The 23,471-nt window shown below is 42.5% G+C and overlaps 1 protein-coding gene across 4 annotated transcripts in view; it reads left to right on the top strand.

Annotated features, from left to right (window-relative positions):
* Positions 1 to 1,374: 1,374 nt before the first annotated feature.
* FYCO1 (FYVE and coiled-coil domain autophagy adaptor 1) overlaps positions 1,375 to 23,471 on the top strand; it is a 44,574-nt gene continuing 22,477 nt past the window's right edge. Inside the window, exons 1-10 of one of the 4 annotated variants that reach the window (XM_063407558.1) lie at positions 1,375 to 1,899; positions 10,988 to 11,164; positions 12,665 to 12,771; positions 13,882 to 14,007; positions 16,003 to 16,109; positions 16,955 to 17,098; positions 17,833 to 17,926; positions 18,208 to 20,838; positions 21,724 to 21,816; positions 22,823 to 22,941. In XM_063407558.1, coding sequence (XP_063263628.1) covers positions 11,110 to 11,164; positions 12,665 to 12,771; positions 13,882 to 14,007; positions 16,003 to 16,109; positions 16,955 to 17,098; positions 17,833 to 17,926; positions 18,208 to 20,838; positions 21,724 to 21,816; positions 22,823 to 22,941 — 3,476 coding nt within the window. In that variant the 5' untranslated portion in view covers positions 1,375 to 1,899; positions 10,988 to 11,109. Of the gene's footprint in view, positions 1,900 to 1,991; positions 2,799 to 10,987; positions 11,165 to 12,664; positions 12,772 to 13,881; positions 14,008 to 16,002; positions 16,110 to 16,954; positions 17,099 to 17,832; positions 17,927 to 18,207; positions 20,839 to 21,723; positions 21,817 to 22,822; positions 22,942 to 23,471 lie in introns of those variants that run through there. The other 3 variants (XM_063407574.1, XM_063407581.1, XM_063407565.1) reach the window with 3 other exon arrangements.

Raw genomic sequence — 23,471 nt, 5'->3', positions numbered from 1 at the left:
ATGGGATTTGATTTACCATTATTTGTGTCTGATGACCCTGAGTTTACTTTTGGAAGACACCCAGTTGCCTAGAGATCAATGGAAAACAAACACTCATTTTCAGCAGATGCTCCTGGCACTGCTGCATGAATCAGCAAAGCATGCCAAGAAAAGTAAGCCTGAAGGTTGTTTCCAAACAGTGTAAGACAGCCCACTGCATTTCACAAGTCATGTGCCTGCAAATATGCACAGCCCTATTACCTGCATTCCTGAGGGCACTGAAATGCTTTTGTGCTACTCAAAAAACATACATTAGATGGAGATTAATCACCAAAACTTAAGGTCACTTAGTAATTCTTATGTATGAGGGATGATGGACACAAGTCAGTGACCACATACTACATGTATTTCCTCAAGACTCTTGAAAATTTGATGCTTTGATCTTCAGCTTAAGCTGATGTTTATGACGCTAACAAAGTCACAAGCATTGTGGCGAGAACTGATGATAAACTGCTTGCTCACAAGTTTAATTTAAAATCGTTAATTTGCCAAAGCAATGTGGAAAAAAAAAAGCAAAGGAAGTTTTTGAAGTTTGCACTTCAAGTGCAAAACAAGCATAACCTATTTCTGACACTGGGAAAGAAATGTCCTTTCGGAGAATCATACGCATTATGGGAAGGATAAAATCTGAAAAGAGGAAACAGCCTGCTTGTAGAAGGGGTCTGGTGCTGGAAGTGTTCGGAGCCCTGTGTGCCCCTGTACCTCCCCACACCCTGTCTCAAGAAGCAACCTCTTGTTCCAGTTTCACACACGCTTTCTCCCAGTCTCTTACTTTATGAGGACATACTAATCTCTCTCCATGTCTTTCACAGAGTCATAAAATGAATTAAGCTGAAAAAGAGCTCTGAGATAAGTCCAACCCATGACCAAACACCACGACGTCAACCAGATCGTGGCACTGAGTGCCACCTCCAGTCTTTCCTGTAATACCTGAAGGGATGATGACTCTACCACCTCCTTGGGCAGTACATTCCAATGTCTAACGACCCCTTCTGTGAAGAAATTCCTCCTAATGTCGAACCTAAACCTCTCCTGGCACAGCTTGAGACTATGTCCTTCACCCGTTCAGTTTATGGATGAGGATTTTCTTTCACAACTAGCAGAGAGGGGAAATCTGCTGCACAGCACATTTATCATGCTTGACTTTCACATTTGCCTCGTTGTCTGCACAAAAAACTTGATAAACTGATGTGCAAATGAGGAAAAAAAAAGGAAATCCGTATAGAATAGTCTTAAAAGCAACAGTCAGTACTATATTAAAAAGTATTAAAACAAACAACGAAATTTTATTAAGTATTATTTTTTCAGTGGTGCCCAGCAACAGGCCAACGAGCAATGGCCATAAGCCAAAACTCAGGGAAGTTTCACCCCAGCGTGAGGAAGAACTCTACAGTACGGGAGACAGAGCACTGAACAGGCTGCACAGGGAGGTTTGGAGTCTCCCTCTCTGGAGTCATTCCAAACCCACCTGGACTCGTCCTTGTGTCACCTGCTCGAGGTGACCTGCCTTGGCAACGGGGTTGGATCAGGCATCTCCAGAGTCCAGTCCAACCCTACCGACTCTGTGACTGTAAAAAGCGACCCTGCGTGAGGGCACCAGAAACACCAGCCTCCCCGAAAGGAAACCACCCCAACGCTGCAGCTGCAGCCGAAAGCGGCGATTTCTCCCCGAAAGCCGCTTCAAGCTTTCCCCGCGGCGCTCTGCCCGCGCCACCCCGGGCACCCCCGGCGCCGCAGGCAGACACCGCCCCGGGTGTGGGGCGGCCCCTGCGCGGCCTCACGGGAGTTGTAGTCGGGCGGGGAGTGCCGGAGCCTCACCCCGGGCCGCCTCAGCGCGACATGGCGGCGGCGGCCGCGCAGGTAGGAGCGAGCCCTCCCGCACGCCCCCGGGGGAGCGCGGCGGGGCCGGGGGCGGGGAGGCGCGGCGGGCGGAGGGAGCTGGCAGGGAGAGGGGGAAGTAACTTCGCGACTTCCACTTGTTGCCTCGCGGAGCTGGGCTTCGAGGGGAGGAGCCCCAGCGGGGAGAGTTGCCGGGTGCCTTAGGGGGTGCCCGGGTCGGCTCAGCGGCCGGCTGAGCGCGGTCATGGCAGGGGCACATTAGCCCGGGGTGGGCTGGATGCTGGCTGTCATCGCTAGGGAGGCCCCCCGAACGGGGAGTCTCAGTCCCTCAGAGCCACCATCTAGACCCGGTCCCCTGAAGTGTTATCATGTACCCCGGTGAGCGCTGACTTGAGGCCAACATCAGCACTGCCCTCTGTTTTCTGCCCTCCTGCAGCTGCAGGGGGAGCAGAGTCACCCTGCTGGAAACCAAACACCCGCCCGTGTCCGTGCCCTCACCCCGCTGTAAAGTGCTGACAGGCAAATATTTGCCGCGGCCCTAATCCCACTTTGCCCTTGTGTCGGCAAATCTCCGGCGGATGGATAGGGACAGAGTTTTGCTGGCACACGGGGTGGCTGGGGCTGTCTCCAGAGCAGATGCCGGGTTTGTAGCCGGCCCTCCTCCTCCGGCTTATGTTGATCCTGGTAATCCAGAGTGAGCAAGGAGAAGGAAAAAACTCAAGGTTTTAGTGAAATGGTTGTCTGCCGCCTTCGGGCATTGGATTCCTCTCGGGCAGAGGTGCTGCGGTGGTGAGTCGGGTGTGGAGGGGCTGTGCCGTGTTCTGGAAGCTGGTGAACCCCCTGCTGCTGCAGCTGCCCGAGCCCTGGGCCCTGTGTCCTGTCCGGGTCACTGCATCCAGCCTGCTGCCGGCTTTTGCAAGGTTGGTTTGGCACACAGAGTTGGTCAGCTGTAGACTTCACTCTCCCGGTGCTGCGTGTCACTTGAAACCAAGCTTCAAGTTTTAAATTTCAAGTTGAAACAGCCGAAGAAGTACCAGGCCTTTGTTTCTTTAGTGCCAAAGAGTGAAAGTGGGTGATTTTGTCCAGCTCTGACTTCATATGCTCATGAATGCGAGCTAGGAATAAACTTTGAGGGTAAAACATATTCTCTGTCTTGTCAGTAACAGGGCAGCGTGTTCTTTCTTTCTGCCTTGCACAGAGCGTTTTATGTTTTCCAGATTGTATGATGTGCAAGGCAGTGTCTTGGAGTCTTCCAATGTTCCTCATGGGAGTGTTTGAATTTAGAAAGTGTTCTGTTCTAGACATTCCAAATAGTGTTTCCCTACATTCACATTTAGGAGACTGCACTGCAGTTAAAAAGCTGTATCTTAAGATACTGTGGTGCAAAACGAGTGATAGTCATTTGTGCTCTGCTTGTTGTACTACATTTATATATATCTATAGTATATATATTTGACAGCATTTGTTGTAAACATGGTTTCTCTACTACTTCTCAAGAACCTGTTAGTTATGGAGCCTGGTTTTCATGTATAAAGGAGTCTCTTACGTACACTGTTTGATAACAGTGAAAGGGTGTATTATGTTTGCAGTCTCTCCACTGCTAGAGGGTTACATAAAAGGAATAGGAAATTGTCCTAATATCCTGGAGGCTAGGTTCCTCTAAGACTTGTTTGGGGGGTGATCAAGACCTAAAGAAACAACTAGGAAGAGAAAACTGGTCAAGATGTGAGGAAAAGTGTGTAAAATTACAGAAATTATGTGATGGAACCAAGGAAAAATGTGCTGAAATTGTTTTTAACTGAGATTATCATTTGTTTTTCTTAGATGATCACATTTAAAAATTCTCAATTGTTTATTTGTCAGGTAAACACCAAACCCTTCTATTCGCTACATGTTTTTTGAAACTATTAAACTTAAGGGAACTGTAAGAGCCCTGAGTGTTTTTATTGTTACACATTGTAAATTTAATTAATTCGTTTGTTTGTATTACTGTGTGTTTGTTTGGTTTTGCCAATGCAAGGACACTTTGGCAGCTTGTGTCTTGTTTATATTTTGATGTTGTTAATCCCATTTTGTCCGTGGAGAGGTGGTTGTTTGTGTCCAAAAATTCTATAATGGTAATAATTTAAATCCTTGGCCCAGATATATTCCGAAGGTGATTTTACTGTTTGTAACACTGGTAGACGGAGCAGAACTTTTTCTGTGAAGGGCCTGGATCTTGGTGCAAGCACAGGGCCTTGACTTGTACGCCCTTCCTTTCCTTTTGCCCGTGTTGGTATTCTGTGTTGGCTGGTGGTATAGTGACCTCAGGAGATGTTTATAAATAGTTAACCCTGAATGAGTCCTGCTGGAAAGAAGGATGAAGACAGGAAAGGTCTTGCTACTGCTACAAGCCAGTTTAGGTTTTGAAAGTGAACTGGTTGGATCAGGATATCCCAAATAACTGGGCTCATGCCAAGCCTGCGTCATCTGTGAGCCTGGCTCCTCCCAGCCACGCAGCAGGACAGTCTCATACAGGCCTCTCCAAATGCTTTGGAATCTTTGGGATTTGTAACTCTGAAATTTCCTCTTCCCCCCCCCCCCCCCCAAATGGTGACCTTCACTGGAAAATTCACAAGAAAAGAGGGAGAGAAGAAATACTCTGTGCTTCCTGCTACAGTGGAAGGAAAACAAGAATTCTTTCTGTTGACTCTGGGCAGCATGACTCGCTCAGTGACCTGTCAGTTTGGCTTGTCTCAGCGTGGTTTTTGCTTGCCTTGCCCTCTATCTGGTCTACATATGTGTGGTCAAAACCTGTAATTTTCAGTGTTGCGTGTTGGTATTTCACTGGGAACTGTATATAGGCCAGGAGTTATTCCGGGGAGCTGCTGGCTGGAGGGAGGACACGTGAGGTGCTACAAGTGGGTAAGACTTAACACCCATCTGCCAGACTTCCCAAAACCATTAGCTGGAGGAAGTACTCCAAAGTACTTTTCAAAGTACTTCTGAAACCTCAGCTTGGAGGGACAGTGAGCAACGGTAGATACAGAGGTAAAAAATGCTGCTAAGGAAAGGTCCTGTTTAAAGCCAGGATGTAAAGGTTGTTGTTTCAAACTATGCTGAAGTCTCAGACATGGCTGAGATACTTTAGTCAGGCCAGGCTTGCTGAGGAAGTTAACAAGGCTCAGAGACCAATTTTGGAGACCTGAAAAACAGATTTTTTTGAAGTCTCCAAGCTGGTATGATGAGCGAGTTGAGTGTCATGAATGGCCAAATGCTCCTCTGCAGCTGGAAGTCCTTTGGGGTTTCTTTTCTGCAGGTGTCTACGTGGAGCTCCTCAGAATAGCACCTGAGTGTCATGTGCCTGGCTTGAAGAATGTGTAAAACATTTAAATAGTTGTATGAGATGTAAAGAGAAAGAGCAGATTTTGTGGCAGGGAGAGACACTGGGAGAATTGTTCAGGAGAATAAGAGCATGAGGGGGGACAAAACCTTTTCGCTTTTGAATGAATTCTGTCTTTTCAGCTCACCATACAGGGATTGAAGCAGCAGGGGTACCTTCTCCCGGGCAAGTGAAATAGGATGGGAACAGCCATGGAGAAGCAAGCCTCTGGGAGAGTTATGGTTGGGTTAATTGATAGATGTTGGTAAACAAGGTGTAGCATTCCTGACATGGGGTGAGGTCTGGTGTGTCCTGAGGGAAAAGGGCAGATGAGTTTGTTAAAAGTGATACTTGTGAAATTCCTGTTATCAGAAGAGACCTCTTCTCTTTGTAAACTGACTGCTTCCTCAAACAGGGAAGTTCTGTCACATGAGATAGGGCTGAGACAAGGTTGTCTTGGTGAGGTATGTACTAGCCCATCCCTGTGGTGTTGTTGGCAGAAAGTGGCCATTTGAGTTCACGTTGTTCAACAGTTATTGATGTGAAGGAATATCAGAGACAAAACACTCTTCTCCAAGTCAGGAATCTGTGTCCCTGGTCTGATACATCTGGCCTCTTCGGCAAAGTACAGTGTAAGGCTGTAAAAGGTTTCAAGCCAAGTGTTAGAGTGGAGATCCAGTTTGGTAGGTGCAGCATTAAAAAAATTTGTTGGGGTGCCAGCTTTGTCCACTCAAAGTTAAAAATTAACTGTGTCTCATGGAGTTCTTATTGTGCCACTGTATACTCTTGCCTGTTGCCTAGTTTTGATCTTTTTCCAAGAAGAGGTTGCAAATACAAGAAATAGGAGTGGAATGTAGGTCAGTTGTCCATAGACTAGGGAAGATTGCACAAAAAAACTTTTAAAACTTTACTGATTCTTTTTTCAATCTCTTCTGTTGGGTTAGGGGTACAAGCAGTATTTTATGAATGTTATTAGTTTGTGTTCTTATGCTATAAAATGCAAATATTCCTAGAGCTCAAGAGCCTTTCCACAAAAAGGCTTTACTGTAAGGAGTCCTTAACTATAAAAATACTCCTTCTCTGCCAAGCATTTGTGAAATGTGAATGTTTTTATGCACTTCATCTAGTTACTCTCTTTTTCTATGATACTCTGAGAATTTGTTTTTCTGGATGTGTGCTTTCTGCAAGTTGTCTTTCATTGCTAATTGTTTATATTCCCAAACCTTGTTTTTGTCACTGAAATGTGAAGGTTTGTTGGTGTAGAAAATGAAGGGGAATGATTAATTTAAAAAGAAAATTTCACTTCTCAGAATGGAAACCCTAGCTGTGCTAGCTCTTTCAGGCTGTGCCTGCCTTTTGATCCTCCTATTTAATATAGTCCAGTGTGTGTTTTTATGAGTAAAGTATGTTTGTATGCAGTGTTAAAGGACAAAGGGTTGAGTTGCTCTATAAAAAGTGTGTGTGTACATGACAGAAGAATCATGCTGTCTTTTTTCTATCTCAAACCCTTACTTCCAGCAAATAGTTCTTCAGCTTTATGGATGTGCAGCTCTATGCACGTGTACGGTACAAAATGAGAAAAGCTGAAGCACAGCTGCCGTGGATTTCACTGGGGCACTATGTTTGCTGCAACAACAAAGTATGAAGTAGTTTTTCAGTTAATTACTGGAATGAAATTATTTAACTAAATCAATGCTGCAACAGTCCTGAGAGTTAGGCACTTTCCCAGTTCTTCCTTCATCTTTGCCATGAAGTTTGCATGCAGTGGTTTTTTTGTCAGTGTGTCTTGTAGCCAACTGGATGACCAGGTCGGTTGTTTGGGTGGTTTTTTTTCCAGTGTGCCTTGCAGTTATCAGTCAGTATCTGCTTTTATAGAACATATCATGTTCACCCTACACAAAGCAATAAAAGTTAAAGTTGTGACTCACAAACATAGGATTTGTCTCAGTATACTTGCTTGCCTGTTTTGTTTCATATAAAATGTTAGAAAAGTCGTAGGATTGTGGGCACCAAATAATTAAAGGTCTTGTGATACCATCTGGGGCCATGTGATGAAGTGATCGTTTGGAATGACTAGACCAGAGTAATCATATTAACAAGAAATATTTCCATAAGCAGTAGAAAGTAGTGGATCTTGGTTTCAATAAATATTTTTTGCAAATCTGACTTACTGTTTATCTGAATTACACCAAGTCTGCAATGTGAGCTGTGCTCTCACTGCACGCTGAAAACACATTTGGGTGGGGAGTGGATTCCCTGATATCGAGCTATAATGGAGGGATCACTGTAGCTTTTTTAACAATGCAGACACACTCTGCTCATGTACACCCTCCCTGCTTCTTGTTTTCATTGCACATGGATAAGAGTAGTATTTTGAAGATGGCTACCTTCTGTCAAGGTTGGCTAAAACTGACCAATTAATAAAAAATAAAAAGCTACCTGCTGGAGATGCAAACATCATGTAGAAAATGAAGATAAATTTTATAGAATCAGATTAAATGTAGGTCTTTGCAGCTACTTCACTAACCAGTTTAATTACAGTCATTATACTTTGTTGCCTGTTTTATATGTGTCTCATTCCCCTTCAGGTAAATCTTTCCTTTTCCTGTATATGGACTATTTCCTTTCTGCTTCTTTTTTTAATCTCCAGGATATCCTCCTCTGTAAAGAAGATTGCCACCCCCACACTAGCACTTCTGCCAGCAGGGAAGGCAGGAACCACCTTCAGAGATCAGCAGGCATGGCCCAGGAGTGCAAGGAGGGATTGCTGGCATGCCCTGTCTTTCCTCCTCTGTGCCAGGTCCTTAGGGTAGCTGCACTGGTGTCATTGCAGCTCAGCAGTTCTGGGCAAGTCAATGCCATCAGCCTTAGTCCAGTGCTGTTATATAAGAAGTAACAAAGCATAATTTAAAAAGCTCTCGACCCACAGGAGGTCACTAGTGCCTGAGGAATGTATCATGCTGTTTTCACAAAGCAAATATTTACAGGTGTGCATACTAGGATAGGAAATGCTGGAGGAACAGAGAATTCGGGGCAAAATGTTCTGTAATCAGGAAGGACTAGATCAGGTGTTTACAGAAACTCTTCCTATTTTGAAACTGTGGGAAACCAGTTAAGATGCATTATCAGCTTTCGTTGCCGTAGGAAGTGAGAGCTCTGCACCTTTCTATGGGATGGACTGTGTTTCTAAGAACACCTCAGGAAGGACCATGGAGGGGAGAAGAACCTTTCTCCCCATTTTGTGGAGGAGAAGGCAGGTAGAAGAAGTTTCAGCACATTTCCCCTATGCCATAGCCCAGGTCCAGTGATCACCTCTGGGAAGAGAAGGGGATAAATGCCTGTCTCACCTGTGGCAGCTGATGCAAGGAAGAGGAAAGCTGTGAGACCTTGCTCCAGGCATTGAGAAAAGAGACAGTAGGGAGCAGGCAGAGGAGTGGGCTGTCATGTCTCCAGCTGAGTTGTGATTTCTTTTCAGGGTTCTCACATTCTACCTAGGAGACCCAAACATGAATAAAGATGCATAAAGATGGGTGCCAAAGCAGCCCAAGATCATGAACCCACTGGGGGCACAGAGCCTTCTCTTGCGCTGTGCCACTGAGCTGTTGTGCACCCAGTAGTCCTTTATTTGTGGCTTCTGGGCATACTCACTGATTTAAGCAGTGCTAATGGGGCTGGGGAAATTGAACTGCTTTAGTCCTCATCCAGTGAGTGTCTGCTTGTGCACCCTGCTGGGAATTAGCACTTGACAAGGTCCCGTGCTGTGCCTGGCTGCCATAGGATGCCCAGTGTCCCACTCCCTGCTGGTTATTGCAGAATAAAGGCTCAGTTCCCAACTTCCTACTCTCCTAGGCTCGCTGTAGATGCCTGCAGTTGGCCCGGTCACTGTTTTCCTTGCATGCCTCTTGCAAAGCCTTTGCATCTCTGGAGCCTTGAAGGAGAGCTTGTTCTGGCCTTTGGGAAGCACAGGCAGGATATCCTTACTGGTCCTTGCTCTTTTCCCTCTTTGTGTGAGGAGAAGCAGTTGGTTGGCCACACTTCTTGGCTTCCATTGCACAAGTGGCACAATCTTCTCACTTAAGCTCCTTTCTGTAACAGTTGCCAAAGTGAACAGATAGGGCTGATACTACTCTGTGTGCTTAGAAAAGGAAACCTTGACTTGCTTGGTTTGTTACTCTTGCGTTTTTTCAGAAGTACCCAAACTCAGCAAGAGGCCAAGAAGTGTGGTGCTTTGTATGGTCTCTGGGTAGCATCCAGAGAGGAACCTTGGACATGTCACATTGCTGATTTAAGGTAAAAAATGGTGTTTGGCACTGTAGGTCAGGTGGTCTGTGCTGTTCTGGTCTTCTGTCCCTGAAGCAACCAGTTGTGGTGGGGCTTTTGCAGGCCAAGGCCTTTCCCCAGACAGCACATGGTCCACATGGAAATGGAAACTAGTGTGTAACAAAGTGCAGGTATGCAGAGAAACACACGAGTAAGCCTAGTTTCAGCCTTCTCCTTATACTTAATGTTCTTCTGTCTCTGTGGCTTTGTTAATGTTTGCTTTGTTTCAAACAGAAAAGAATATGGGATTAATCAGGATCACTTCCTAGCAATATCTTAATACATAGGGTAGGAAGGATGATCTGTTTGATTAATTCAGACACCTACTTCAGCAATGCCAAGTTAGCTCTTTTGGGAGTGAAAGAATGGAAGGAGAAAGGAGATATAATAATGTGACCTAATCACATTAGATTCAAAAGTTTGTAAGATTTTAATTACAACTTAATTTCATTGTAGTTCAGCTTGAATTGTAACAAAAGCACTGATGTGTAACAGCAATTGTTCTAAAGATTCATTATTTAGGTGTTGTCTTTGCTTGAAACTTTGGCTGTACCTCTGCAGACAATTCTGAACAACCTTTGAACAGGATGCTTAGTAAGTTCTCTATGTAGTTTCTATGTGGCTTTTTTCTTTGAATGATTGTTCCCACATTAGTATTGGAAAGATTGCATCTCTAGGTATGGTTGTTTTAGTAAAGTGTTTGAGGTTTTTAATTAATTTTACCTTAAGAAAGATTTTTTGGTGAGAGCCAAGTATAAGTCATCCTAAGCAAAGAAGGTGATGCAAAGTATGTTGATCCAGCCAGGGATGCTGTAACAGAGCTTAAAATAAAGTGGTGTCATCTTACATGTATAGGGAACAGTGGGCTCTGAGAAGGGATTGAGAAGTGTTCCTTGTGCTAAAATCACGCTCCAGTACTAAAGATTTTAGTAGCTCTTGCACATTAAAAATATGCTCCAATATCAGAGGCAAGCATGCATCATTTTAAACTCCTTGGCCTGTGCCTACTTTGTGTCTTGAAAGTCTTTCTGAAATGGAAAAGTTGTCTTATCTTTTTACTCTGCAGCCTGTAGGGAAGATCTGGCAGAGGGTTTGGGGAGGGAAATCACGTGTCATTAGAACCTTCCTCAGGGTCACAAGATAGATTGAGTGAAATGCCAGCCAGAGCTGAACGGTACTACCAACTGTGCTGTAACTCCAGCCAGAGAAAATTGCTCTCTGATGTTTGCTTAGTAGTTTTGAAAGATATAACTGAAGACATAACTGAAATGGAAAGTGAAAACTAGGAGCAAATATCAAGGAGATTCCTGGAAAAGGGTTGGCCTTGGAATTCGTTACTCAATAGGATCTAAAATGCCAAAGCACCTCTCTTCTACTCATTTGAGCTGATAAAGACACTCGTTTTATTTTTGACTTTTACAATTGCAGGTGTCACAGAGAAAGAGAATCAGCGTCAACCCAATGGTCATCAAGGATATGAACTGTGCTGTTTTTATCTAGATGGATGAGAAGGTTAACAGCCCAGAAGGGGAGTTCCTTTTGTTTCCAAGATGGCAGCAACCAGTGGCGAAAGCCAGCTGCAGCGGATTATCAGAGACTTGCAAGGTACAGTGAGTGCCATGCTGACAGATACATTCTGGAGGCTGGCCTGCATCCTCCAGGCTTTAGGTAACAGACAGTAGGAGTTGTGTTTTCAATTGTGTAACTCTTTTCTTTTAGCTTTTTAGCAACATAATTCAAGGTGTGCAGTATGACTGATTTTTTTTTTTCTGTGAGACAAGTGCTGTACCTTCTGGACCCGAATTCTTAAATTCTGTAAATTTAAACATGCAAGAGAAGAAGTAAGTTTTACAGTTTACAGAAAGGTGTGTGTGTGAGGTGTGCATTGTGAACTAGTACTTCATTGGCATGCATAGAGCTGTGCTGCTACAAGGCTTCATGTGAAGTCAGGAGAAAGGGCCTAAAACTCAGCCTTCCTTAATGGGAAGCTGTTGTGGAGTTGATGCTAATGTGGGAAGGGAAAAAAACCAGGAGGCCAAACCTGGCTGGGAAAGGAGACCCAGAGGAAGTGTGCTGGAGAATTACACCTGCTGTTCTCGCTGCAGTGGAACCTGTCTTCCTCTAGAAGCAGCCAACCTCATCTTCAACAGTTCCCTTGCAGGCAGAATTGGTATCAGATTCATAACAGTTTTGCTGCTCTCTTCTGTTCTAATCAGCTACCTATACCAAGATTCTGATATTTTTCCTTTTAATTTTTATTAAATAAAAGGTATATGCACCAAAGCTGAAAATCTAGATCTTCATGTAACACAAAAAAGGAGATCTATGTGACGACTAAGAAGAAGAAATTGTAATTCGCAAAGGGTTATTGAGTGGGACTGGGAGCTAAAGCTCACACTTTCACCTGAAATAAGTATAAGACCAAGGGGAAACCAAGCTCAAAATCAGTAATTTCTCATGCTGAGAAGTACATCCTTTTGGCGCTAGAGTGTCCAGGGGGATAAGAGTGTATTTTGACTTGAGATTTCCTCACCCACTATGGTTGTACATTTCAGGGAAGAGGAGTTGCTGCATGCTTATTTTTTATGTAAATTATTTTTTCATTTGTGTTTGTAACCAGCACAAGCTGAACCTTCCTGAATAAAGCATGGAGAAGATAAATGTGCTGACTGAATGACTGTTCTCATGTTACTGATCCCCTTTAGCAGATTACATGCTTTGTCCTTTCTAATCAGAATTCTGTTTGTCCTGTGGCAATACCTTAATGTGCACATGAGACAGCAAAAAGCTATTTCTCTTCCCTCTGCTGAGGTAGCAATTGTCTGTTAGCAGGTTTGCTAAGTGTCAGAAGTGCTAGGTGTGTTTTTAAGAAGAAATAATCCATACAACAGATTGACACAGTTTGAACTCCTGTTTTCTTATAGGTGGTCTCAAATTGCAAGCTTATCAGTCATTTTTTTTCGTGCTGTTGTTAAGACATTTCAGCTAAAAGAAAATTAGTCCACATGCAGAATGTCCATGAAGAAATAATTTATTTAGTTGTTTATGGATTCAGTGCTATATCTCCTTTGCATTAGTTAACTGTTTTGGTATCTTGTTTTAAAGATGCAGTGACTGAATTAAGTAAAGAATTTAAGGAAGGAGGTGAACCAATCACAGATGACAGTGTCAACTTGCAAAAATTCTCCTACAAGCTTGAGTACCTTTTACAGGTAAAAAGTAATTTGTGTCATTTTTAATCCACCAGCAAAGCTTGTCTTTATTTTCTCTTGCTGACTCTTTAATATGTGGAGTTTAACTCAAATAATCATAAATATCCAGTTAAATCTCTCTTTCTATTTTATTTTGTTATATGTAATAAGAGGACTGAAATATGTGCTGCCTATTATACTTATTTCAAGTGAAAATAAATGTCATCAAAAGGCATCACTGGAAGTTTGACTGAGGAATGTAAGGCATTTCTTTATTGATCTGAAAGATCTGAGCTTGATTTTAAAGATATATCTTGCTAAATTATCCTGTGATAAAAAAACTGAAAAAACTGTGGTAATGATATCTTGACATTTTAATGCAAAATAAATACTGGATGTGAGTAATTTATAGAATTTTCAGCAATTTTGCTTTGGCAAGTTTTTTTTTATTCTATGGAAGGCTTAAGGCAAAAGGCTGATTTTTAATCTGGAGTGCTGTTTTTTGTTCACCCTTAAGGTTAAATAAAAGAGGACACTGCTGGGCAAACTGAAATTCAGTTTGCATAGTGTGGTGTCCACACATACCATAATCGTCACTGTTTGAAACAAATGCTAATTTGTAACAAATGCTAATCTAGCCTTAATCTAGGCCGAGGAGTTTTAATGAGGTTGCAGAGCAGAAACTGAAAAATCCTTTGGGATTTAAATGGTCCAAGGTGCAGTCCACACCGTTGTAGCTTTGCTGCTCTGAACGTGATTTAGCTAGAGCAGATTATTCTGGTACCTACATGTGTGCAACTGCCACACTGAATTGCACCTCTCTCAGCAACTGGTTGTTAGTGCCTTGCTCTTGAACAGCTGATGAATCTGCAGCCAGTCTTTGTCTCGGGCATTCTGAATGGATGTCTCTATTTTAAACCCAGAACATTATTATCTCTTACTTCAGTTAAGTAGCTTTTGTAACTGCATCAGTACCATGCAGTGTCTCTTTCCTTTCTGAATGCATTGGCTAAAGCTAAGAGGAGTCATGAAAGCTCATGCTGCTGGGAGAGGAGCAGGATTCCAAGTAGCTATATATAAGTATATTTCTATTTAAATTTTGCTCATTGTATTTTGTTTTCCTGGTTTAAGTTTGACCAGAAAGAAAAAAGCACATTGCTGGGGAACAGAAAAGACTACTGGGATTATTTCTGTGACTGTCTGGCAAAAATCAAAGGAGCTAATGATGGAATCCGCTTTGTCAAATCTATTACAGAGGTAAGTATATCAGTTAAGCATCAGAACATGTGGTTTATGTTTTGCCATATTTTTTCAGAGAGCAGTAGCCACAAACCAAAAAAAACCCTACTGCTTTTACCATATAGCAAAAAACTTGGAGGGTTTTTTTTCTAATTTTTGCTAATTTTCTAATGAAAAATTAAGTGAAGGGTAAAGCATGCCATCTTCAGCAAAGTTTATGGCAGGATCTGGCTCTAAGTGTAAGATGAAACGTTGAGCAGTGAGTTCTAGTCATTTCCCTTTCCCTTTCAAAAGGTAATTACACTGGATACACATCTTTCCAAATCTTTACAGCCATACACTGCACCTTAGGTACAATGTTTGCTGTCCACATGGAAACATTGTCAATGCCAGACACTCTGCCTTCCTGATTTCTAGCAGGGCTCCAGCAGGAGGTGGCATGGTTTTGTTTCCTAGTCAAATAGTCTTTAGCTACTTGTAGCTCCATATATGTAAATACTTTCCTCTAGTTCTCATCATGTAAGTTTGTTCTGGTCTCTCCATATTGCTTACAGAAAGTATCACAATTTACATTGATAATCCAATGGGAGTAAGGATAGGGTTAATTCTGTGGCTTCCAGGGTTTGGAGGTTTGTTTGACGGTTCTTAAGAGACTCACTAAATATGCCTAGTTAGGAAAAAACACTTGTAAGCTTCTGTGGACAGAGTAGGGATAGCATCTCCCTGAAGAAATGTTCAGATATCTGCAGGGTGAATGAGGGTGAAAACCATGTGGTAAATTAAATTTGCTGTTTCTGGGATACTTAGTGCTTAGGGGCCATGGTTTTTACACTTTGTATCCTGTAGAATTCAAAACAAAAATCAGTAAAAAGTGTTGCTTTCTTTGCTTTACATTTCATTCAGGTTCCATTTATAAGGAACATTTTTGTGTGTAGTGTGTTACACCGCTAAATGAAGAAACTGTGTTACTTCAGAGCAGAAGCCCAGTAACAGCAAAAACAGGGAAGCTGAGGGTATTGCTCTCACTTGACCACAGTGGGATACTGATCATCAGGAAAGAAAGCTTGTATGGCCTTTGAGCCTTCTTTCACAATAACCTTGCAAGCAAAGTTTACAGTAACCTACTAACTTGTGCCTCAGCCTCTCTAATATTTGTCTTGACTTCTATTTTAAATCATAAAGGTATTTGCTTTGTTAGTTGAATGAGCAGTTAGGTGAGAAATTCTTTCATCACACTCCTTTTCCATACCTAAATTGATTACTGACTTTGATGGAAAGAAGAAATGAAATACAACTATTCAGTGTTTCATTATTTTGCAGGAGACAGAAAATGCTTCAGATGTAAAAATAAAGTATCATTTTTTCAAGTCAATAGCTATAAAAAAATTCAGTACTGAGCTTTGTGATCCTCCTTACGTTGATTTAACAGCTGTCTTCAAAAAAAGATCCATTAATTTTGGTGATGCAGCTGTTCTTGGTCTGAAGAAAGAATTAGATTTTAATCAACTTAATGGCTAAGTATTAAGAAAGGCTTCTTGCATTGTCTGGGGTTACTGTGTCCATGGGGATGTATATTTGTATATATGTACATCTTTGTTCTATGACTAAATCTGTCCTAAAGCTCTTCCAGCTGTGGCCATACGCATCTTGAGTATCTTAAGCCACTTCTGCCTTTGCTGGGCACAGTGAGATTTGTCTTGTATTTTGAATTGCCCTTAGGATAGTCTGTGCTCAGGTACTCAATGTATTAGATGATTCACTGGTCCTGTGGTGCCTTTTATATTATTATGAAGTGGATAATAGCCAGCTGTAGAAACAAATTCATCATTCTGAAAAGATTCCACCCAATGACAGACTTAGGAAAAGGTGTTTCTCAGTGGCAGTTCTTACTAGCTTCCTTTACAGTGGCATATTTTGAGTATTTTTGTGTTGCTTTGTAGGGTATTCTGGCCATGCCTCTACATGATCAGAAATTATATTTAACTTTCTTTTCTTGTGGTTTCTCCCTTCCAGCTACGAACCTCTCTTGGAAAAGGAAGAGCATTTCTTCGTTATTCCCTGGTTCACCAAAGGCTAGCAGACACCTTGCAGCAATGTTTTATGAACACTAAAGTGACCAGGTGAATAGAACTTTTTTAACTAATGGGTGTTTTCTCAGTGTGATCAAGCAACATCACCTAACAGCTATTGAAAGACATTGAAATGCTTCCAAATGTTTGGCTTAGAGAGCTGGTAATAGGGATATGAGGGATCAGTGGCCTGGGTCACTGTTCTTACCTATCTTGGGCTTGTAAAGATTGAAAGTTATTACAGCTTAATATATGTGGAGTGGGTTGTGCTGATGCTTCTGTAGTCAGTTTCTAAGGTGATGTATTTATAAGTATTGAAGATCCTGGGTTTGATGGGCTATTCATCATGAGAGAGGATTCATTTGGATGTGTCGCACAAAGCCCCAGAAAGCATTTCCATGTATCTGTGGATGGTCACACAAAGGAACAATTTGCCCTTGGCCAAGAAATTCCAAAGATAGTTTGTATTTGGTTGGAGGGTAACTGCTAGGGCTTTAAGAAAAAGCCAGCTATTTTCACAATGTGTTTAACTCTGGGTGCTGCTTTCTGTTCCTCATTTTTGACTTACTAAATGTGTGCTTTAGGTGATTTACTGGTGATTATCCAGTGTATAGCAAATATTTTGTATTGTCAGTGATTTGCCCAAGCACTAGAACAAAAAATATTTTGTGCAGGGACTCTTTTAAAGATATTTATGTGGAATTAATTAAATTTGTTTAATTTCATTGACATTGAAGGGATGGGATATTGTTTGGTTGTCTTCATTTGTGTTTAGAATACTGTATCATAGTTTTTCTGAGGTGGAGTGAATAATGATGAAGTTTTTTTTGTAAGAGAAACTGCTGCTTCGCTTTTGCTTATGAATGAGTATTAATTCTCTTTTGTTTGTTTTCAAGTGACTGGTACTATGCAAGAAGTCCATTTCTGAATTCCAAAATGAGTTCTGACATTGTGGCTCAACTCTATGAGCTCACTGATGTTCAGTTTGACTTGGCATCAAGAGGCTATGATTTAGATGCTGCTTGGCCAGCATTTGCCAGGTAAGATGGAGCCACATCGTGATTTTGTATTAACAAGGACATAAAACACTTGCTAAAGAATCTGTAAAAGCTTTTGAGGGTAGGAATATTTGCATTTGAGCAGGTATACACTTTTTCCATGTGATTAATCCATGACCTGATTGTCCTGTTTCTCCTTCAGTGTACTGAGCTCCAGCGATCAGAGATGATGCTCTGTAATATGGCACTTCCAGTAGCTGCACTTTAGGCCCAAATCCCAAACTATCCTCATCTATACAGGCACACAAAGAAATCTTCTTAGCTTCCTCTGTTTCGAGAGCTGACATGCAGTGACTGTACAGCCAAGCAGTGTGCTTCACTTGCAGCCACGGGGATCCCACCTGCAAGTGGGAGATCACAAAATCTACCAGGACTGGTCCAGATCCATTTGTAGCAATGGGGGTTTCCTGGGCCCTTTGCTGCCACCATCTGATTGAGCCACCACCACACAGCAGTACAATTCCTTAGAGCAAGGCCGTGTTGGTTCTTGTGCATGAGGGAAGTGACAGCTACCAGCCCCATCACCTTCTATAGATGCCTTGGATATCCCCTGGCTTATTTTTAATCAAATAAGTTGCTGGCCGAGACAGCAGGTGCAGTTATGTCTTTTTTTATGTGGTAGTTACCACTAGGTAAATCTTAAATATACAAGTAGAAAGACACATATATATGTGCTTAGACTTACCTTAGATATTGTTTCTCTGTGTGATCAACAGGAGGACTCTGTCCTCACTTGGATCTTCAGCATATTTATGGAAGCCCCCAAGTCGCAGTTCCAGCATGAGCAGTTTAGTGAGCAACTATTTGCAGGTAAGCAAATTGCAAATAAATGTTTATATGTCATGATAGGTCATTGGTTGACACAGTTCCAGAGAAATTAATAGTTTTATGATGGTTATGAGTCTTATAATCTAAACTGCAAAAAGCATACAAGCCTCATTTCCTACTAGCTGATATCTTGTAGTCCTATGAAGGCAACACACAATGTCACTGTACATTAAGAACCTGAACTTGCTCTCATTTGAGCACACCATTTAAGTGAATGTTTAATGCTACTTAAACTTTCTGACTTTTCCCTTCTGTTTATTTAGGCACAAGAGTTTCCTTCCAGCCCTGATGTAAATAACTCACTAAATGTTGAACACCTTGAGGGCTACGAAGAGATGCGTTTAGAACTTGACCAGGCTGAGCTGAGGCAGAGAGAACTTCAAGATCGTATTCGCCAGCTAGAAATTGAAAACCAGGAGCTCCAGGCAGCTGTCAGCCTTCAAAAAGAACAAGTACAGGTAGAAAAGGAGAAGAGCAGTAACTACAGTGAGGAGAACTCCCGGCTGACAAAGATGATCACAGAGTTACAGAAGCAGTGTGAGGTCTCACACTCCACTCAGAGCACTGTCCATGACCTGCAGAAGTGCCTACAGTCACTGGAACTGAGTGCAGCAGAGCAGCAGAAGGAACACTCAACAAAGGTGGAGCAGCTGTTGACCAGCAAGGAAGATTGTGCCTCAAAATTGCAGGTTTCAAATCAGGAGCTGGAGACCTCTCGGGTTTTGATTGCTGTGAAGGATCTTTGCATTGATGAGCTCAAAGCCAAGCTGAGTTCCACAGAACAGAAGAACCTCAACCTCCTTGCAAAAGTTGATGCTGCCTTGGACGAAAAGGGACAGCAAGCCACAGCCCAGTATGACTCTGCCCTACAAATACGGGCACTGTTAGAGAAGCTTCAGGAGATGGAAAAGGAAAAGGAAGATATGCAAAGACTCAGTGATGAACACGCATCTCAGCTGAAAGCAGCAAGAGAGGAGCTGCTGCTGAAGGAGCAGGCGCAGAAGGAACTGGAATCCAGATATAGTAGCCTCACTGCAAACTCCAAAGAAGAGAGTGAAAAGCTGATTGGGAGCCTGGAGACCATGGCAAAAGAAAAGGATGCACTTCAGAAGGCCCTGACTCTGAAAGGAAAGGAGATGGCTGAGCTCCAGACCCAGGTAATGGGGTCGCTGGCTCAGGTGGGTTCACTGGAAAAAAATCTTGAGGAAGCCAGGAAGGAAAAAGAGAAAATTGAGGAGGAGTATGCTAGGAGGGAAGGAGCACTGAAGAAGGAATCCCAGTCGCAAGCAGAGCAACTTGAACTACAGGAGGGTCGCTTAACAAAGGTGAGTCAGACTATGTGTAGCCTTCAGGAGCAAAACCGGAAACTCATGTCTGAGAAGGAGCATCTTGGACAGAAAGTCAAGGAGCTGGAAGAGCAGATGGAGCAGCAAAACTCTGCAGTGAGTGAATTGGATGAGGAGAGCAGGAAACTGAAAGCAGAGAATGAGAATTTGCAGCAGTCTAGGAAGAAGATGGAAGAGAAGCTGAAAAATCTGGAAGCTTCTAAAGCCTCCCTAGAAGGTGACATAGCCAGGTTGAGAGCCTCTGAGAAACAACTTCAGAGTGAGATAGATGATGCCCTGGTGTCAGTTGATGAAAAAGAGAAGAAGCTCCGAGGTGAGAACCAACAGCTGGATGAAGACTTGCAAAATGCCAGGAGGCAAAGCCAAGTTCTAGAGGAGAGGCTGGAGGCTCTGCACTCAGAATATGAAGAACTGAAGCAAAGAGAAGAGACCTCCAAGAAGTCTCATGCCTCACTTGAAGCACAGCTGAAGAGTGCCAAACAGCATAGTTTACAAATGGAAAAAAGCTTGGACACCTTGAAGGAAAGCAAAGAGTGTCTCCAGTCACAGCTCACAGAGAAGGAAGTAGAACTGCAGGGCATGGAGAGCCAGTGTCAGCAGCTAAGAGCAGAAGCTGAAAGGTACAGGAAGAAAGCAGAGACTCTTGAGATAGAAAAGCTCAGTGTTGAAAAGACATGCCTTCATCAGACAAAACTTATAGAATCTCTCACATCAGAAAAGGAATCAGTGGAAAAACAGCAACTGCAGCAGGCAGCATCCCTGGAGAAGGAGACAAAGGAGCTGGCCTTCAGACTGAGCATGAGTGAAGAGCAGCTGGAGGTCAGCCGAGGTGAAGTGTCCAGGCTGCAGGCAGAGGTCCTCGATCTGCGAGTCAAGCTTCAGCAGGCCACTGATGAGACAGAGAGGATGCGAGGCGAGCTGGCAGTCACTGAGACTGTCTTGAGTGAGCAGAAGACGCTTGTCCAGCAGCTGAAAGAGCAGAGTGAGTCTCTCAACAGAAATCATGTGCAAGAACTGATGCAATGTAAAGAACAGGAGGAAAAGCTGAAAAAAGAACAGGAGAGAACAGCCCATCAAAAAGCTGAGCTAGAAAATGATTTGATAAACCTAAAGGAAGAGCTGTCTAAACTTAAGCGGTATTTGGAAAATGCTAGAGTGGAAAATGAAGAAAATAAAGATCTCCTCCACAGGACCAACACCGATATGGCTGAACTTGGTATTCAGATTTGTGCCTTGACCTCTGAAAAGGTGGATGCAGAAGAGCAGTTGGCCCAGGCCACAGAAAGGTTCAAGGAACTGGAAGAACAGGCAGCAGAGCAACAGGAGAAGCTGAAGCTTGACATCTCTAATCTCAGAGAGGAGAACAAGAGCCTGCAAGAGAAATTAGAGGAGGCTCAAATGTGTGCCGCAGCTGTCCCAAGTCTGCAATTGCAGCTGGAGACAATAAAGAAACAGGCACAAAGTTTCCAAGAGACCAGCCAAGAAGAGCTGTCTGCAATAAAATTTCAAATGAGCACAGAGATTCTAAATTATCAGACAAAATTCAAGGTAAATTAATGTAATTATTACAGCTGAGGGAGCTGCTTTACCATCTGCTGCAGCAATTACTGCATGAAATCCTAAGGTTTGTGTGGGTCAGGCTCTGAGACTAACATGCAACTAGCCTTAGCCTGGGAATCTGAAAATGTCTCTGTGCTCATGACCTAAGCCTATCAGAGGTAAAATAACTCTTCAGTTTTATGGACATTTATAGTGGAGAGGCCAGGTGATGCAGAAAAGCAAGTCAGTACCATGAGGGTGATGATTTCTTACAATGGCACAATGAAGGTGGCATTGGCTGTCCCTCTGGTCACAGCTGTGGTTGTTTCCTTTTTTTGTAGGAACATTTCAAGACCTGTTCCTCATACCTGTAACACTGCTTCTTCTAAGAACTGATTTTGATGACAGGAAACTTAAACTGAGACCAGTTGCTTTTGCATTTAATTCCCTCGAGTATTTTTACTTTCAGCTGCTCAAGGTAGCAGCTGGGAAGATCAGAGTTTTTCTTCCACAAAAGCATGAGTCAGCCCTGTATATGAAAGAGCACACCTAAAGGCTGAAGACTTCATTGTATTTGCTTTGCCATTCTGATAAAATGTCTAAGATTGGTGGTTGTTCAGAGGCTTATGCCACTGCACGGATTTGACTTTCTTTTTGTTGAGAATTGCAACAGCCTATACAAAGTAACAGTAAAACACAGTTAATGTGCCGCCATAAACTGAGTTTGCTTGATTGCAAGAGTTGAGTGTCTTTTTAGCTGTCTTTCACAAGGCACTGGCACTGCATTTATCCTACGCATGGCAGTAAGAGCACTCATAATTCACAGCTGGGAATTTTGTAGGTGCAGGGGTGGCCGCTGGAGGATTATTAACTACAGCTCAATCTCTCTGCCAGGCTGTCAGTGAGGAGTGTGGGAAAGTAAGAGAGCAACTTGAGGAGCAGAAGCGACAACAGCATGCAGTGGAGGAAGAGATTACAGAGTTACAAGTAGGTGCTTAATCTGAATTAAAACCCAAGGTGTTTGTGTCAGCAGGCATTAATGTTACAACTGGGAAGGCAAGCAGCATTTCTGATGACTGACTATGAATCTGAGAATGCCCTTGTATAAGTACAGGTGCTGCAGACAAATTACTGGGCATCTGACAGCCACTGAAGCAGAGGTTATGAAAAGCACAATGTCACTTAGGATTTGTCCTGCCTTGAAAGCTGGTCGGGTTTTATGTAAGACCTGGCTATGTGTTCTCTTCTTAAATGGGGGTGTGGGTTTAAGTTGTGTATTTCTTAGGCCCTGCATTCTCATACAGCTACATGTGTAGATCCATCTATTTGCAGGCTGCACAGGGCACTGAGTTAGAGAATTAATGTGGCTGAGAAATAACCCAGCCAGAAAAAAACAGAATTTATGCAATAAGTTTATCACTTGAGTTAGAAGGGTCGTACTGAGTTGTAGGAATCTGGAAAGAAGAAAGTTAAGATTGGTGGATGTGCCCTTGCCTTTAGATGCAATTAGGCAAGTTCCCTGAGGACTCCAAGTTTGGCAGACTTCTCTGGAGAGTCCTGCTGTGAAAGAAGTTGGGTTGTTTTTGATTGTCCTTCATATTCCATATGGGCTTTAATAAACAACATTTTCCTCCTATTTAATTTTTCTCTTTTGAAGCTTTTAGGTGGTGAAAAACCTTTCAGGGTGTATTCTTTTGCCATTATTTTTGAGAGATTTTTCTTGATAAGGAGGCAAAAACTCGACTGACATGGACTAACAAGAATTACAGGCTTAACACTGTCTTAGTTTAGCATGTATCCCTTATTCAGTGTGACAGAAGTAATCAGTCACTAGTATACAACTAATTACTGCCTGCTTATACAATAATATCTTAATTGGTCATTTGGCTGTAACTGATTCTTTTAAAACATTGTTAGTTGTCTTAGTAATTGTCCTATGCATGGTAAAGTCTTGTTTTTATGTGTAAGGAAATACAGTAATTCATTTTACTAGGCTGCAAACACGAGTTTGTGTAGACAGCTGGATGAAGCAAGGGAGCAGCTGTCAGAATCAGAATCTGCTCGGCTGCAGAAGGAAGAGGAAGTGACTTCTCTTAGAGAACTCTTGGAAAGGTGAGAGTTTGGTTTCTTTACAGAAGCTTTTAATTTGGAGGCCAAGCAAGGGGATAATAATCAAAGCATATTGAAAATCATCATGGTTTATGAATTATCATATGTCACAGGGTTTATATAGAACAAATAGTGTATGGGCACTGGCAAGGAATATCAGATTGACACTTCAGATGAGAAACATGGAAATTATCCAGCACACCTGAATGCATGGTTTAATTTTTACTGTATTGTTAATTTACCTGATATAAATTCATGAAAGTTTTTTTATAACCTCTTTTTACCTTGAAAGTTAAGCACAAAATTAAAACATTATTGGGATTTTTTTGTAAGGAACGGAAAATTTGTACTTTTGGGTAGTTTGTTTTTTCTCTCCTCTTCATGAAGTTTCAGGGAATTGTCTTAATGGCCCCACATACTGCATGTCTTTGTCAGGTTTTTTATCAGCTTTAATAATCTAACTCAGGATGTATTTTCAAGGTATCCAATGTGGGCCTGTGTGGTATGGGAGTCTGGTAGTCAGAAATAGATCT

The sequence above is a fragment of the Prinia subflava genome, chromosome 1, assembly GCF_021018805.1.
Source record: "Prinia subflava isolate CZ2003 ecotype Zambia chromosome 1, Cam_Psub_1.2, whole genome shotgun sequence".
Taxonomy (NCBI): domain Eukaryota; kingdom Metazoa; phylum Chordata; class Aves; order Passeriformes; family Cisticolidae; genus Prinia; species Prinia subflava.
The sequence above is the reverse complement of the archived record's forward strand: the minus strand, read 5'-3'. Positions and strand labels throughout refer to the sequence as shown.